The sequence below is a fragment of the Archocentrus centrarchus genome, unplaced genomic scaffold (genome assembly GCF_007364275.1).
Source record: "Archocentrus centrarchus isolate MPI-CPG fArcCen1 unplaced genomic scaffold, fArcCen1 scaffold_29_ctg1, whole genome shotgun sequence".
Classification (NCBI taxonomy): domain Eukaryota; kingdom Metazoa; phylum Chordata; class Actinopteri; order Cichliformes; family Cichlidae; genus Archocentrus; species Archocentrus centrarchus.
The window spans coordinates 1,168,084-1,186,364 of record NW_022060258.1 but is presented as its reverse complement, the minus strand read 5'-3'; the positions used below and the strand labels follow the sequence as shown (position 1 = coordinate 1,186,364).

At 49.4% G+C, this 18,281-nt stretch overlaps 1 protein-coding gene across 1 annotated transcript in view; it reads left to right on the top strand.

Moving 5' to 3' along the window:
- Positions 1 to 18,281, top strand: part of LOC115776234 (receptor-type tyrosine-protein phosphatase gamma-like) — a 462,780-nt gene that overhangs the window by 313,699 nt on the left and 130,800 nt on the right. The window contains exon 3 of the mRNA XM_030723842.1: positions 5,296 to 5,478. Within this exon, the coding sequence (XP_030579702.1) occupies positions 5,296 to 5,478 (183 nt within the window). The remainder of the gene's footprint in view (positions 1 to 5,295; positions 5,479 to 18,281) is intronic.

Sequence of the window (18,281 nt, the reverse complement as noted above, 5' to 3'; positions counted from 1 at the left end):
TGAGCTGCACTACCTGAGCCACTTGTGTGGGTTGTAGAGTCTGTCTCATGCTACCACGAGTGTGAAAGCACCACCAACATTCAAAAGTGACCAAAACATCAGCCAGAAAGCATAGGTACTGAGAAGTGGTCTGTGGTCCCCACCTACAAAACCACTCCTTTATTGAGTGTGTCTTGCTAATTGCCAATAATTTCCACCTGTTGTCTATTCCATTTGCACAACAGTATGTGAAATTGATTGTCAATTAATGTTGCTTTCAGCTTGATTTCACAGAAGTTTGATTTATTTGGAGTTATATTGTGTTGTTTAAGTGTTCCCTTTATTTTTTTGAGCAGTGTACATACAGAGGTTCCATCCATCCATCCATCCATCCATTTTCTTCCGCTTATCCGGGGCCGGGTCGCGGGGGCAGAAGCCTAAGCAGAGAAGCCCAGGCTTCCCTCTCCCCAGCCACCTCCTCCAGCTCATCCGGAGGGACCCCAAGGCGTTCCCAGGCCAGCCGAGATACATAATCTCTCCAGCGTGTCCTGGGTCTACCACGGGGCCTCTTCCCGGTGGGACATGCCCGGAACACCTCACCCAGGAGGCGGCCAGGAGGCATCCTAATCAGATGCCCGAGCCACCTCAACTGGCTCCTTTCGATGTGGAGGAGCAGCGGCTCTACTCTGAGCCCCTCCCGGATGGCCGCACTCCTCACCTTATCTCTAAGGGAGAGGCCAGCCACCCTTCGAAGGAAACTCATTTCTGCCGCTTGTATTCGCGATCTTATTTTTTCGGTCACTACCCAAAGCTCGTGACCATAGGTGAGGGTAGGAACGTAGATCGACCGGTAAATCGAGAGCTTCGCTTTTACACTAAGCTCCCTCTTCACCACGACGGACCGGTGCAGCGTCCGCATCACTGCAGAAGCAGCCCCGATCCGCCTGTCGATCTCCCGTTCCCTTCTCCCATCACTCGTGAACAAGACCCCGAGATACTTACACTCTTCCACTTGAGGCAAGAACTCGTTCCTGAGCCGGAGAGGGCACTCCACCCTTTTCCGGCTGAGGACCATGGCCTCAGACTTAGAGGTGCTGATTCTCATGCCAGCCGCTTCACACTCGGCTGCGAACCATTCCACTGCGAGCTGGAGGCCCCCCCCTGATGAAGCCAACAGAACCGCATCATCTGCAAAAAGCAGAGATGAGACTCTGAGGCCACCAAGGAAGAAGCCTTCCGCCACCTGGCTACGCCTAGAAATTCTGTCCATAAAAATTATGAACAGAATCGGTGACAAAGGGCAGCCCTGACGGAGTCCAACACCCACAGGAAACAAATCCGACTTATTACCGGCTATACGGACCAAGCTCTCACTGTGGTTGTACAAGGACTGAATGGCCCGCAACAATGGGCCAGACACCCCATACTCCCGCAGAACCTCCCAAAGAACACCCCGAGGAACACGGTCGAATGCCTTCTCCAAGTCCACAAAGCACATGTAGACTGGTTGGGCAAACTCCCACGCACACTCGAATATCCTTGAGAGGATAAAGAGCTGGTCCAGCGTTCCACGACCAGGACGAAAACCGCATTGTTCCTCCTGAATCCGAGGTTCGACTAACGGACGCACCCTCCTTTCCAGCACCCTGGCATAGACCTTACCGGGGAGGCTGAGTAGTGTGATCCCCCGAAAGTTGGAGCACACCCTCCGGTCTCCATTCTTAAAGATGGGGACCACCACCCCGGTCTGCCAATCCAATGGCCCTGCCCCAGATCTCCACGCGATGTTGCAGAGTCGTGTCAACCAAGACAGCCCTACAACATCCAGAGCCTTCAGGAACTCAGGGCGAATCTCGTCCACCCCAGGGGCTCTGCCACCAAGGAGTTGTTTAACTACCTCAGTGACCTCACCCCCAGTGATGGCCAAGTCATCCCCCTCATCCCCAGACTCTGCTTCCACTACAGAAGGCGTGTCAGTGGGATTCAGAAGGTCCTCGAAGTATTCCTTCCACCGTCCGACTATAGCCTCAGTTGAAGTCAGCAGCACCCCCCCCGCACTATAAACAGTGTGAGTGAAGCACTGCTTTCCCCTCCTGAGTCGCCTGACGGTTTGCCAGAATCGCTTCGATGCCGTCCGAAAGTCTTTTTCCATAGCCTCACCGAACTCCTCCCACATCCGAGTTTTTGCTTTGGCCACTACCCGAACTGCATTCCGCTTGGCCTGTCGATACCTGTCAGCTGCCTCCGGAGTCCCACAGGCTAACCAAGTCCGATAGGACTCTTTCTTCAGCTTGATGGCTCCCTTCACCTCCGGTGACCACCATCTGGTTCGGGGGTTACCACCACGACAGGCACCAACCACCTTGCAGCCACAGCTCTGAGCAGCAGCCTCAACAATGGAGGTGCGGAACATGGTCCATTCGGACTCAATGTCCTCAGCCTCCCTCGGAATGCTGTCGAAGTTCTGCCGGAGGTGGGAGTTGAAGATCTCCCGGACTGGGGCTTCTGCCAGGCGTTCCCAGCGCACCCTCACAATACGTTTAGGTGTGCCAGGTCTGTCCAGCATCTTCCCCCGCCACCTGATCCAACTCACCACCAGGTGGTGATCAGTTGACAGCTCAGCTCCTCTCTTCACCCGAGTGTCCAGAACATACGGCCGCAGATCTGATGATACGATTACAAAATCGATCATCGACCTGCGACCTAGGGTGTCCTCGTGCCATGTGCACTTATGGACATCCTTGTGTTCGAACACGGTGTTTGTTATGGACAAACTGTGGTTTGCACAGAAGTCCAATAACAAAACACCATTCGGGTTCAGATCGGGCAGGCCGTTCCTCCCAATCACGCCCCTCCAGGTCTCACTGTCATTGCCCACGTGAGCGTTGAAGTCTCCCAGCAAGACTATGGAGTCACCAGATGGAGCACTCTCCAGCACCCCACCCAGCAACTCCAAAAAGGGTGGGTACCCTGAACTGTCGTTCGGCGCATAAGCGCAAACAACAGTCAGGACCCGTTCCCCAGCCCGAAGGCGCAGGGAAACTACCCTCTTGTCCACCGGTGAAAACTCCGATGTACAGGCAGCAAGCCGGGGGAATACAAGAATACCCACCCCAGCTCGCCGCCTCTCACCGAGGGCAACTCCAGACTGGAACAGAGTCCAGCCCTTCTCGAGGAGACTGGTTCCAGAGCCCAGGCCATGCGTTGAGGTGAGCCCAACTATATCTAGCTGGTATCTCTCAACCTCACGCACAAGCTCAGGCTCCTTCCCCACCAGAGAGGTGACATTCCATGTCCCAATAGCCAGTTTCGATAGCCGGGGATCGGTCCGCCAGGGCCTCCGCCCTCGGCCACCGCCCGACACACACTGCACCCGACCCCTACGACACCTCCTGCGGGTGGTGGGCCTGCAGGAGGGCGGGCCCATGTAACCTCTTCGGGCTGCGCCCGGCCAAGCACCACGGGCTAATGCCTGGCCACCAGACGCTCTCCCTCGAGCTCTCTCCCCAGGCCTGGCTCCAGGGTGGGGCCCCGGTAACCCTATCCCGGGCAGGGTAAACTGTTCCCTTGTTTTTTCACTCATAAGGGTCTTCTGAACCGCTCTTTGTCTGGACCCTCACCCAGGACCAGTTTGCCATGGGAGACCCTACCAGGGGGACAAGCCCCCAGACAACATAGCTCCTGGGATCACTGGGACACACAAACCCCTCCACCACAATAAGGTGGCGATTCACGGAGGAGACATACAGAGGTTGGACAATGAAATTGAAACACCTGGTTTTAGACCACAATAATTTATTAGTATGGTGTAGGGCCTCCTTTTGCGGCCAATACAGCGTCAATTCGTCTTGGGAATGACATATACAAGTCCTGCACAGTGGTCAGAGGGATTTTAAGCCATTCTTCCTGCAGGATAGTGGCCAGGTCACGACATGATGCTGGTGGAGGAAAACGTTTCCTGACTCGCTCCTCCAAAACACCCCAAAGTGGCTCAATAATATTTAGATCTGGTGACTGTGCAGGCCATGGGAGATGTTCAACTTCACTTTCATGTCCATCAATCCAATCTTTCACCAGTCTTGCTGTGTGTAGCGGTGCATTGTCATCCTGATACACGGCACCGCCTTCAGGATACAATGTTTGAACCATTGGATGCACATGGTCCTACAGAATGGTTCGGTAGTCCTTGGCAGTGACGCGCCCATCTAGCACAAGTATTGGGCCAAGGGAATGCCATGATATGGCAGCCCAAACCATCACTGATCCACCCCCATGCTTCACTCTGGGCATGCAACAGCCTGGGTGGTACGCTTCTTTGGGGGTTCTCCACACCGTAACTCTCCTGGATGTGGGGAAAACAGTAAAGGTGGACTTATCAGAGAACAATACATGTTTCACATTGTCCACAGCCCAAGATTTGCGCTCCTTGCACCATTCAAACCGACGTTTGGCATTGGCACGAGTGACCAAAGGTTTGGCTATAGCAGCCCGGCCGTGTATATTGACCCTGTGGCACTCCCGACGGACAGTTTTGGTGGAAACAGGAGAGTTAAGGTGCACATTTAATTCTGCTGTGATTTGGGCAGCCATGGTCTTATGTTTTTTGGATACAATCCGGGTTAGCACCCGAACATCCCTTTCAGACAGCTTCCTCTTGCGTCCACAGTTAATCCTGTTGGATGTGGTTCGTCCTTCTTGGTGGTATGCTGACATTACTCTGGATACCGTGGCTCTTGATACATCACAAAGACTTGCTGTCTTGGTCACAGATGCACCAGCAAGACGTGCACCAACAATTTGTCCTCTTTTGAACTCTGGTATGTCACCCATAATGTTGTGTGCATTGCAATATTTTGAGCAAAACTGTGCTCTTACCCTGCTAATTGGACCTTCACACTCTGCTCTTACTGGTGCAATGTGCAATTAATGAAGATTGGCCACCAGGCTGGTCCAATTTAGCCCTGAAACCTCCCACATTAAAATGACAGGTGTTTCAGTTTCATTGTCCAACCCCTGTATATATAGATACACACACACATATATATATACATACACACACACATACATATATTTATATATACATACATACACATACATACATACATAGACCATTTTGCTGAAATTCACCAGGAGGTGCATTTGCCATTCACCAGGAGAGAGATTTAGATATTTGGCAATTTGGCAGTGCTCACTGTCAGCTGGTTTCAGATGACATGGAAGTTCTAAAACTGTAATTTTTTTCTGATATATTTCTGTTGCATTCACATCTTTTTTCTTTCTAGTGATGGGACACTGTTGCTTTTCTGTCTTCCCCAGGTATGTATGGGCCAGACGAGGGCTGGGCCTCTGCCTACCCAGAATGTAGAGAGAGAAACCAGTCACCAATCAATATTGTGGATCAGGATACTAAAGTATCCACGGAATATCAGGAGCTGACACTGGAAGGTTTTGACACGGAATCCTCAAATAAGACATCTATGAAGAACACTGGCAAAACAGGTAAGCAAAACATGTTCTTTTTGCATAATTAAAGATTTTTTATTCTCAATTTATGAAACATGGCTAAATGTTGAAATGGAAAACTCCATATGCAGGGGGCCCTAAGAAGTAAGATGCTGTTCAGATTTTTGTTGTACATTTGGAAACCTTTTGAGATCAGGCCCAGTTTTCCCATGATTTCACATTTTATCTCCAACTATCAGGTCTGTGATTTTTTTTTTTTCACTAAGCATATTTTTTTTTAATTGAAACATACTTAAACATTAAACTTTAAATCAAACATAACACTTAAATTCAGCATCAAATATAAACTTGCCTTCAAACTTGGCATTATTCATGCCAACAAAGTGCTCCCCCACTTCACAAAATAATCATATTCAAGGGTTCAAGATTTTCTTTTATTTAATACCCAACTACACAGTACAATGCTATCATACAAAGCTGGACGTGTTGGGCTGACAGGTATGCAAATTGTTATTAGTAGGCCCTGCTAAGCTACCGCAATAATCAGTAGGTTAAAGAATACATCCAGGTTCATGAGTATTTGTGGGAAGGAAAACCTCCCTTTTAACAGGAAGAAACCTCCAACAGGACCAGGCTTAGGGAGGGGCAGTCATCTGCCAAAAGTGGTTGGGGATTTGGGGAAGGAGCCAAGTCTAAAAGACTTGCATGGGTGATCTTTAGATTATAATATAAGAGCACACATCATGGTATACGGAAAATGTTTTCTGTTCTAGCAAAGATTATAGTATTATACAGTTCATGTAATACTTTCATTATATAGAACATGAGAGGTTTTAGAGGCTATTCTTAGGAAAACTTTATGGTTCTGTTTCAGCAAATCAAAAAGAACTATATGTTATGTCCCTGGCCTACGGGTAACATGGACATAAAATGTGGCCCAACTCAACCACTCCAGAGAAAAGGCAAACAACACAGAGCAACAGAGGATGCTAAGCAGCAGTTTATTTCTTTCAGTAGTGATTACAAGTAAAGTACATTTAAGTTCTGCGTAATTTCCAAGACTAAGGCCATAAGTTCCGGGACAAAGGCCGTAAGTACAGGCATTTCACAGGGATATACCCTCTAAGTAAGTTTAAGTTGGGCGGAATTTCCAGGACCAAGGCCGTAACTTCTGAGACTGAGGCCATAATGTCATGATCCTGAGCCAGTGGCCCAATGTTTGGAGTTCTTTATGTGAAGTTCTGTTTTGTTGTATTGTTCGGGTTGTGTTTCTTGGTTTTTCTCACTGTTTAGGTTCTCAGTTTGTTGTAGTTTTGTGTGCCAGCTTTGAGTTTAGTTATTGCTTTTCATTCTGTTTTCCTGGGTCCTTGTCATCCTGTGTCTCTGTGTTCCTGTGTTTGTTTCTCCCCGTGTTCTTTTCTTTCCTGTGTCTTCCTGTGTCACACTAAGGTATGAATAAGGTCCCATTGTGACCCCACTGTGAATAACTATATCAATTATATTTACATCCTACAGAACATGCTACCCTTAGACAGTATTATTGGAAGGCATAGGCCAGATGACACACACTATTTAGTTAAACTGCAGGAATGTCTTAAAGGCATAAAGGCCTGGATGACCTCTAATTTCCTGCATCTAAATTCAGATAAAACGGAGGTGATTGTACTTAGCCCTACCTGTTAGGAATATGTTGTCTAACCAGATATTTAGACTGGATGGCATCACTTTGGCTTCCAGTTGTCATGGTCCTGGGCCGGTGGCCCAGTATTCTATGTTCCGGTGATTTAGTTCTGTTTTATTATGGTTTCACTGTTTCTGTTCCCTTGTGCTCTGTTGTGCTGGTGTCGGTTATCCTTCGGTGTCTGTATTCCCAGGTGTTCAGCCAGTGTGTACTCTGTTAGGTTCTTTCCTGTTTTATTTTGGTAGGTCTTTTGTCTGTGCGCTTTTGGTTTAATTGTGCTTCCTGTGTTTCCCTCCCAGCTGTTTCCCATTTGCCCATTACCTGCTGTGTTTATATTGTCGGTGTTTTCACTTTGTCCTCGTCGCGTCGTCGTCGTTCGCTCCCCTGCTGTGTTCCTCTGTGGTTCAGTTTTGTCCTGGTTTTGAGTTCTGGTTTTGTTCCTGGATTTGTCCTGCACTTTGCCAATTAAAGACTGTCTTTTCCATTTACCTCGTCTGCCTTGGGGTCCCCTTCTTTCCTGCCACACAGCTGATCCGTGACAGTACGACGCGACCACGAATGGACCCCGCAGACTCCGACCCCTACAGTGGCACTCGCCTGGCGCTGGGGGGACCTGCTTTTTGGAACGGTCCCCGGCGACGCCACTCACCTCCTCCTCCTAAGCCACGAGTTATCCGCACTGGCGGAATTTTTTTGTCTCCTGCCGCTCGCTCACCTGTCACTCCGCTCACTGGTCCCTCCCCTCCTCAGCGGGCGCCGCAGCCATGGCGGAAGGGGAATCCCTGGCAGCAGCTGCATGATTCGTCCCCGGAGCCGTGCGGTATGACGCCGCGGTTTTCCATGCCGCAGCCACGGAGGACGAGATCCCGGAGGAAGCAAAGAGACTTTTCGCCGGAGCCGCCGCCCGGAATGACTCCGGAGGAGTCATTTTTCCGATTCCTGGGACACAGGGGTCCCTGGCCTCCCAGCACTTCTGCTTCACCGCTGCCTGCTGCTGAGGGAGGAAGGCCAAGCTCCCGACAGCATCGTAGAGAATCGCCGCGGGAGCAGAGCGGGATAACGCCGCGGAGACGGTCACCACAGCCTCCAGATTCCACACAGCCGTCGCCGCTTCATACTCAGTCACCAGGTTCCGTGAGTAACTCTGTTGCCATGCCTGTTAATGTAAAGACTGAGTTCCTTGACATTGGGCTGAACAAAGGAGCCGCTAAAGGACATGTGTTTTTTGAGCAGGCTGTAAAACCCAGCCCCAAATTCCCTGTTTCACTGACAGCCAAGGATAAAGACGTTTCGTGTTTGTCTACAAAGAATGGTTTCCCTGCTGAGGGCTCCCGGTCGGATGTGTGTAACTTTGTTTATAAGCTGTGTGATCTGTGGCTTGAACTTCATTGTGAAAGGCAAAAGGAAGCTATAGTGCAGAGGCTACATAATCTGTTGTCAGTACATCCCTGGCTTTTGGACTCTCTTCCTGCCCTAGTTAGGGCCTTTGTCATAGAGGTCTGTCATTCTGACACCCCTGAACTGGCTCCTAAGAAATTAGCCACAGAAAGCACTGGGGGTTCAAAGACTGATGGCTTCGTTCCTGTTTCGCGGGTGGAGGCAGCCACGGACGGGCTGTCCTCTGCACCCGTACCTGTTTCGCGGGGGGAGGCAGCCATGGACGGGCTGTCCTCTGTACCCGTTCCTGTTCCGCGGGTGGGGGCAGCCACGGACGGGCTGTCCTCTGCACCCGTACCTGTTTCGCGGGGGGAGGCAGCCACGGACGGGCTGTCCTCTGCACCCGTACCTGTTTCGCGGGGGGAGGCAGCCACGGACGGGCTGTCCTCTGCACCCGTTCCTGTTCCGCGGGTGGGGGCAGCCACGGACGGGCTGTCCTCTGCACCCGTTCCTGTTCCGCGGGTGGGGGCAGCCAAGGACGGGCTGACCTCTGCACCCGTTCCTGTTCCGCGGGTGGGGGCAGCCACGGACGGGCTGACCTCTGCACCCGTTCCTGTTCCGCGGGTGGGGGCAGCCACGGACGGGCTGACCTCTGCACCCGTTCCTGTTCCGCGGGTGGGGGCAGCCACGGACGGGCTGACCTCTGCACCCGTTCCTGTTCCGCGGGTGGGGGCAGCCACGGACGGGCTGACCTCTGCACCCGTTCCTGTTCCGCGGGTGGGGGCAGCCACGGACGGGCTGACCTCTGCACCCGTTCCTGTTCCGCGGGTGGGGGCAGCCACGGACGGGCTGACCTCTGCACCCGTTCCTGTTCCGCGGGTGGGGGCAGCCAGGTCCAAGCCTTCACAGCAGTTTTCAGTGTCGTCCACAGTGCCTCTTCAGCCTGTCTCTCAGTCAGCTGTAGCTCCAGCCACCTCCCAGTCTCAGTCAGCTGTAGCTCCAGCCACCTCCCAGTCTCAGTCAGCTGTAGCTCCAGCCACCTCCCAGTCTCAGTCAGCTGTAGCTCCAGCCACCTCCCAGTCTCAGTCAGCTGTAGCTCCAGCCACCTCCCAGTCTCAGTCAGCTGTAGCTCCAGCCACCTCCCAGTCTCAGTCAGCCTCTGTAGCTCCAGCCACCGCTCAGTCTCAGTCAGCCTCTGTAGCTCTCAGTCACCGCTCAGTCTCAGTCAGCCTCTGTAGCTCTCAGTCAGTTTCCACGCAGTCAGCCTCTGTAGCTCTCAGTCACCGCTCAGTCTCAGTCAGCCTCTGTAGCTCTCAGTCAGTTTCCACGCAGTCAGCCCTCTCTAGCTCTCAGTCAGTCTCCACGCAGTCGGCTCTCCCTCAGTCCGCTCCCACGCAGCCAGCAGCTCTCCCTCGCCCTCAGTCAGCTCTAGCTCCAGTCGCTCTCCCTGCCCTCTCTAGCTCGCAGCCTGCTCCCACGCAGTCTGCCCTCTCTAGCTCGCAGTCTGCTCTTTCTGTCTCTCGGCCTGCTTCCACGCAGCCAGATCTCCCTAGCTCCCGGCCTGCTTCCACGCAGCCAGATCTCCCTAGCTCCCGGCCTGCTTCCACGCAGCCAGATCTCCCTAGCTCCCGGCCTGCTTCCACGCAGCCAGATCTCCCTAGCTCCCGGCCTGCTTCCACGCAGCCAGATCTCCCTAGCTCCCGGCCTGCTTCCACGCAGCCAGATCTCCCTAGCTCCCGGCCTGCTTCCACGCAGCCAGTCGTCTCCCGGCCTGCTTCCACGCAGCCAGTCGTCTCCCGGCCTGCTTCCACGCAGCCAGTCGTCTCCCGGCCTGCTTCCACGCAGCCAGTCGTCTCCCGGCCTGCTTCCACGCAGCCAGTCGTCTCCCGGCCTGCTTCCACGCAGCCAGTCGTCTCCCGGCCTGCTTCCACGCAGCCATCTTCTGACATACCCAAACTGTTCCCTGAGCAGCCCCTGCTGCCCAGGATGACGCCCACTCAGCCGGCACCATGGCCCTCTACAGTCCGCTCAGCTCCTGCTCCCTCTGTAATTTTGGTTCCCTTAGCTTCCCCAGTGTCAGCTTCCCCGATTCCAGTTCCTTTCCAGTCAGGTACCCAGTCAGTCTCAGCAGCGTCTCTGTCTCAGCCCCAGTCTCTCCCGTCGACTGCTGTAGAGTCCCTGGTCTCTGAGTCAGAGTCCCAGTCAGCTCCCCTGTCGCCATCAGACTCACCTAACCTATGCCCTGCAAAGCAGCCCCAGCCTGCGCATCCAGTGTTCGAGCATCCGGAGGATCCCGCTCAGTCGGAGCCGCCAGGGGGTCCCGCTCGGTCCGAGCGCCCGGAGCCAGAGGGTCCCGCGCCGGAGCCAGAGGGTCCCGCGCCGGAGCCAGGGGGTCCTGCTCGGTCCGAGCGCCCGGAGACAGAGGGTCCCGCGCCGGAGCCAGGGGGTCCCGCTCAGTCCGAGCCGCCAGAGGGTCCTGCGCCGGAGCCAAGGGGTTCCGCTCAGTCCGAGCCGTTGGGGGTCTCCGCTCAGCACGAGCGTCCGGAGGGTCCCGAGGGTCCTGCGCCAGAGCCCGAGGGTTCCACGCCAGAGCCTGAGGTCACCCGTCTCCGCCACCGCATGCCCCGCGGCCGGCCTCCAGTGCCTGCTCCTCGTCGCCGCCGCCGCTGGGAGCGCGGTCGGCCTCCAGTGACTCCTCCTCCTCCTCCTCGTCGCCGCCGCCGCTGGGAGCGCGGTCGGCCTCCAGTGACTCCTCCTCGTCGCCGCCGCCGCCGCCGCTGGGAGCGCGGTCGGCCTCCAGTGACTCCTCCTCGCCGCCGCCGCCGCCGCTGGGAGCGCGGTCGGCCTCCAGTGACTCCTCCTCGCCGCCGCCGCCGCCGCTGGGAGCGCGGTCGGTCTCCAGTGACTCCTCATCGCCGCCGCCGCCGCTGGGAGCGCGGTCGGCCTCCAGTGCCTTCTCCTCGTCGTTGCCGCCGCTGCTGGGAGCGCGGTCAGCCTCCCTCGTTTGGACTCTGCTTTGTGGCCCTTGGCCTGTGTGGCCCCTGAACTGTGTTTTTTTTGTTTTGGGATTTCCCAGTGGGTCCTCCTGGACACTATGTACTGTTTTCCTGGGCCCTGTGTTTTTGTTTTTCTGACCCCTGTTTTGAGCGTTGGCGCTCTTCGGCCCTGTGCCACTGCCTTTTGTTTTGGTCCTGTTTTTTGTTTAGTTCCTGGACTGGTTTGTTTTGTTTTGTCTCCTGGGTTTTGTTTGGTTCGGTCCCTCCGTCCGGTTCCCCCTCCTCCCGCCCTGGTCCGGTTTTGGTTTTTCTTTGTTCTTGTTGTGGGCCGTCGGGAGCCGGCCCTTAAGGGGGGGGTACTGTCATGGTCCTGGGCCGGTGGCCCAGTATTCTATGTTCCGGTGATTTAGTTCTGTTTTATTATGGTTTCACTGTTTCTGTTCCCTTGTGCTCTGTTGTGCTGGTGTCGGTTATCCTTCGGTGTCTGTATTCCCAGGTGTTCAGCCAGTGTGTACTCTGTTAGGTTCTTTCCTGTTTTATTTTGGTAGGTCTTTTGTCTGTGCGCTTTTGGTTTAATTGTGCTTCCTGTGTTTCCCTCCCAGCTGTTTCCCATTTGCCCATTACCTGCTGTGTTTATATTGTCGGTGTTTTCACTTTGTCCTCGTCGCGTCGTCGTCGTTCGCTCCCCTGCTGTGTTCCTCTGTGGTTCAGTTTTGTCCTGGTTTTGAGTTCTGGTTTTGTTCCTGGATTTGTCCTGCACTTTGCCAATTAAAGACTGTCTTTTCCATTTACCTCGTCTGCCTTGGGGTCCCCTTCTTTCCTGCCACACAGCTGATCCGTGACACCAGTAACACTGCGAGGAATCCTGGGAAAATATTTGACCAAGATATGTACTTCAATGCGCATATTAACACATAATGTAGGACTATTTATTTGCATTTGTGCAATATCTCTAAAATTAGAAATATCCTTTCTCAGTGAGATGCTGAAACACTAGTTCCTGCATTTATTACTTGTAGGCTGGACTATTGTAATTGATTATTATCAGGTTTTCTGAAAAATTACCTGAAAAGCCTTCAGCTGATGAAAAATGCTCCAGCGAGAGTACTGACAGAAACTATATTAGCTTCTCTTCATTGGCTTCATGTTAAATCGCAAATCAAATTTAAAATTCTTCCCCTCACATACAAAGTCTTCAATAATCATGGCCCATGTTATCTTAGAAGGCCCTGCTAAGCTACCGAAGCTACCACAGCTTAGCAGGGCCTCTCTTAAGTTCTCAGTGGACACAGGTGCTCTTTTCTTCTCTCCACAGCCTTTCCTTTTTCCCCTGCTTTGCTGCTTCAGAGCCTCTCTTCACACAACTTCCGAACTGGAATTTATAATTCAGCTGGTCTCTCAATGCCATTGTTTTGATCAAATTTTCACCATGAGGAGATTGGGGGAAGGAGAACCCTATTCCCTCTTATTCCAGCTGGCTTCGTTATGGATTCCTGTGTGGTGTGGAAGATGACGTGCCTGGCCGTATTGTCAATGGAATACACACACATTTGGCTTACTGACACTGGGACTTCTCCGAATTGGACCTGGAGATACCTGGCTTGTCATTGCAATTAAGGAAGTCTAGGCAGCTGTCTGGCCTTGGTAAGGCTGCTTATGACGGGAATGCAGGAAGGTACAGACAGATTTTTTCGCCACAGAGAGGTGCCACAAAGACTGAAGGCTGTCAACAAATTAATCAGTACAGTCTGTACCAAAATAAGTCGTAGAAACAGGAATTTGGCTCCCTGGCGTTCTTGGACTGCTGCTTATCAAATTGTCTCCGGGATGTTTGTAAACAGATGCTCTACGCTGTCCTGTCTTCTTCTGACCTGTGTTGGACTGATCTCCCTGACCTAGCCGCTGATGAACTCTACATCTTATCAGAACTGTTAGCTGAGGAGGGAGTTTGAGTCAGCCCCACAGTAGCCCGACCACCCCTTGCTGGCTTCCCTTTTCATCCTTCCCCACCTTAGTGCTATATGCTATATGTTTCTGCTCTATCGCAGAGGTTTTTGTAACCTTATACTGTGTATGTGTGTCATCTCATACAAAGTTTGAGATGATGTTTTCCTCACTCATCCCTATATGTTTTCACTATTGTTTCTGTCTTTTTAATGGCCTCCAGAAGTGGGGCAGCATGGCCACAGTTCACCTATCTCCCCATGTTTGTTTGTTTGTCTTCTTGGATGGGTGTTCTGTTAACTGTAATTTCCCCATTGTGGGATCAATAAAGCATCATCATCATCATCATCATCTTAAAGACCGTATAGTACCATATCATCATATATGCCGCAATAGGCCAAGGCTGCTGGAGGGTTCCCATGATGCACTGAGTGTTTCTTTTCATTCACCTGTATTTACCCCACTCTGCATTTAATCACTAGTTATTATTATTCTCTGTCTCTCTTCCACAGTCTGTCTTTTGTCCCGTCTCTCTCCCCTCAGCCCCAATCGGTCACACCAGATGACTGCCCCTCCCTGAACCTGGTTCTGCTGGAGGTTTCTTTCTGTTTAAAAGGGAGTTTTTCCTTCCCACTGTCACCAAGTGATTGCTGATAGGATGTCACTTTGACTTTTGGGTTTTCTTTGTAATTATTATATTTATAAACCTCTCTGTATTTAATCACAGTATTAATCTCTGGCTCTCACCATGTCTTTTGTCCTCTGTCCTTATGAACTGGGGCTCCTACAGTCCTACAGTCCTACAGTTAGAATGCCTTGCTATGAGGGTGTCTCTGAAGAAATATCACATGCACAATCTGTTGCCTTTGCTACTTGCTAGTGCTTTTTTAGTTGCTAGTGGCTTTGCCATTGCTGTCATGGACTGAAAGAGGCGAGCAGCCACACTCTTGAGTGAAAAGATCAAGATCAAGCCTAACCTCAAAAACTAGGTAATTAAATTTTCGGATGATACTCTCATACTGTCTGTTACGAAAAAATGACTGCCCATCTCTTTACCACAAGGACATCAAGGACTTCAAAGTGTGGTGTGAAGATCATTATCTGATTTTGAACATTGAAAAAATGAAAGAAATGATATTTGACCCTAGAGGAATATATAAACATGATCCTGTTGTAATCGATGGATGTGCAGTAGAATATGAGTTCAAGTCATATAAATACTCGTGCATCTACATGGACATATCTTTTAAATTTGAAGAACATGTTGACTTCTTATGTGGAAAACTGGCACAAAGGCTACACTTTCTTCGTAGATTGAGACTGTTTGGTGTGAGTTCCAAGGTTATGGGTATGTTTTATCATGCAGTGCTGGAAAGCTTGATCAGATATGGGATGGCAGTTTGGTATGGCTCACTTACAGTAAAGGTAAAATCGAGAATCGAGAAACTTGTAAAATTGCCATGAAAATTGTTGGATATTAGGAGTATCAGTCTCTCCAATCAAAGTATGAAACAATTGTTGTACAGCAGGCTTACAGGATTATTAAGGATTCTTCCCATATCCTCTTTACAATACGAGCTGTTACCTTCAAGAAGACGTTACAGAACAAGTAGCTGTAGAACAAACCGCTATAATCTCTCGTTCCTCCCAACATCTATTGGACTATTGAACAAAGACTCAGCACTGTTTAAAAGGCCTCAAGCCAAACCAATATGCATTTTAATGTTAGAGATGAACTTCTATGAACTTTTATTTATTTAATTATTTATTTTATTTTAAATTCTCATATTATTACCATAATTGATCCTTCTCTCTGTTTTTATTATACAAATTGCAGCTGAGTAACACTGTTTGTCCAAGACAAATTTCCCATTGGGGGACAATAAAGTTTATTTGATTTGATTGATTTGAACCTGACTGTATTTCACTACAAATTTTAAGTTCTGTGAATATGCATCATTCACAGGGACACACTGTAGGAAATATTAAATATTGAAGTTCAAGGTGAGGGCAGCACAGTGGCATGGTGGTTATCTCTGTTGCTTCACACCTAAAAGGTCTGGGTTCTAATTCACCTTGGTCCCGGCCTTTCTGTGTAGAGTTTGCGTGGGTTTTCTCCAAAAGACATTCAGTTCCTGGGGTTAGGTTAATTTGTAATTCTAAATTGTCTATAGGTATGAATAGGTCTCTCTCTGTGTTAGCCCTCTGACAGGCTGACAGCCTGTATTGGGTGTACCCTGCCTCTTGCCCTATGACAATTTTGGTATGTTAAGCCATTTGTAGTGTTGCAATTGATTGCCTAGTCTCTGAAGAAGAAAGCATGAGGCTGGGAATATTGTACATATTAATGCTAAGGGGTCATTCACAATTATCAACATTTTTACAAAGTGTACAAAGAGTACTCTTTTTCAGACCCCCTTCTCCCAAAAGTGTACAAAGAAAATATTGATCTTTTTTCATGACATTTAATTTCACCTGATTCTTTGGTATTTTAATGTAATAGGAAGTATTAAAAACACATCCTGGTGTTGAATAATTCTGGAAATCTTGGTATCAAATATACTATTTCCTTCTAAAACATTGTATTGCACTAATAAACAGATATACCTATATGTTTGAAGTTATGGGCTGCAATAAACTGATTTAAATTTTAATGTAAATGTGTACTGCTCTGCATGTACGCAAAATGTACATGCTGCCACACTGTACACAGTGGCAGTGGAGCAATTTGTATGCCAAAAAGTGCTTTCCGGTATTTGCCAAAAAAATTATTGCTAAATGACCCATAATCTGTCAACCATATCTCAAACATTATCTCTCATAAATGATATCAATTCATTTTGATTCCTGTCACATGGTAGAAGCTGCAATCAGTTTTTGGCAACACCGGCTGCCAGTGTTGCCAACTTAGTAATTTTGTCACTAGATTTAGCAACTTTTCATAGCCCCATAGCAACATTTTTTCAAAAAGCGACTAGTGACAAATTTAGGGACTTTTTCCAGTGATGTACTTTTGGAAATCCTCCGCTGTCGCCATGTTTTGTGCACATACAATGCTCATATTGTGTCCCTTCATACACACCGAAGGGGACACTTCGATTCATCCTTTAGCGACTTTTAAGACAGCTGACGAGTTTTTTGTACACAGAAGTTGGCAACAGTGCTGGCTGCCAATCACCAGATTACACTCACACACGGGCCAGCATAGATGAAAACACCAGGAACATGTAGAATTAATGTGGATACCTTCTGAATCATCATTTTCTCTGGTTTACTGCGTACAGTTTACATTTTTGATTCCGTTTTGTGGCACAATGCTTCCACTTCCTTGTTGAATTTATCTCTGGTGACTTTGGCTGCTTTCCACACCTTGTATGCCACAGCTTGTTCGTCAGTAGAGAGTCTTTTTGTGAATCGATGATGGGCTATTTTAGAGAATTCAGTGAGGCCTTTGATCTGATCTTCAACCTGAGACCATATTGCTGCAGACCATGCAATAGTGCGGTGGTGTACCTGTATCTGTGAGAACGAGAGTGGATGCCTTGGTCACTGGTAGTCAGGCGGTAGTGGTCAAATTACATAGTTCTGAATGACGTTTTCTAACTATTTGAAAAGTTTTTGTTGGGTGGTAACCCCCTCCCCCCCGGTATGTTGTATGTATGCTTTGGAAAAACTAACATAACATTCAGACATTATTCTAACACACTAACACACACAGTCCCATTAAGAGCTGTATTTTGACAAACATTTACAATAACCTCTATTGTTTGTTGTTGAAGGAAAAGAAAGAAAGACACAGGAATGTTGCTCTGGCTTTGCAGTGTCTGTGGTGCAGGAGGTAGAGGAGGTAATCTACTAAATGTAAGGCTGGTGCTTCAATCCCTGGCTGCTCCTGTCTGCATGGCAAAGTATACTTGGGCAAGAGACTCAACCCCAAGTTGCTCTCGATGTGTTCATTGGAGTGTGAGTGTTAGATAGAAAGAAATTAGATGTAGAAAATGCTTGTGGAAATGGGTGAATGAGACATGCTGTATAAAAGTGTTTTGAGTGCTCATGTAAAGTAGAAAAGCTCTATATAATAACCAGACCATTTACCATGTGCATATGGCTGAGATGAGAGAGGAAGAGATGTTTTCATTGTGTACCAATCTCTGCGTAGAAATGTGACGAAAAGCCTGAAAGACAATTCAGTTTGCTCTGTTTCAATAAAATTCCAGTATTATTAAGAAGCAGGCAGTGATGGCATTGTTACCTTGAAAAAGTAATTTAGTTACTTTGCTGATTACTTATTTTTAGAAGTAACTAAGTTAGAATACAAGTTACTTTATGAGTTACATTCAACAGCTGCCGGTGTGCTAGAAAGTCATCGTCTGCATTTAAATGGCTGTAAATGACTTGTTGACCTATAACCTGTTAGAGATATGTCAAACATATCTCTCATGAATAATATCAGGTAATTTTGAGCAAGAAACAGCATTTCTACCACAACATAGAAACTGCAATAAATGTTTGGCAAAGTGACTTTTTCATTTTTTTTGGCCACAGCAGCTTTTATGGGCAGTGGAGAGAGACAAGAAATGAAGAAAAGATACAGGGGAAAACACGCAGGAAATGGAGAAAAGATACAGGGGAAAACACGCAGGAAATGGAGAAAAGATACAGGGGAAGACACGCAGGGGCGGAAGTGGGCGGACCGGAAGTGGGCGGAGCCGGGCCTGTATGTTATTTTTGACATCAATTTGCGGACTGGAAGTGGGCGGGGCCGGATGCGGACCAAGGGCCGCAAGTTTGGAGACCCCTGGATTATAATGTAGGTACAATAACACAGACTCCTAGAGATT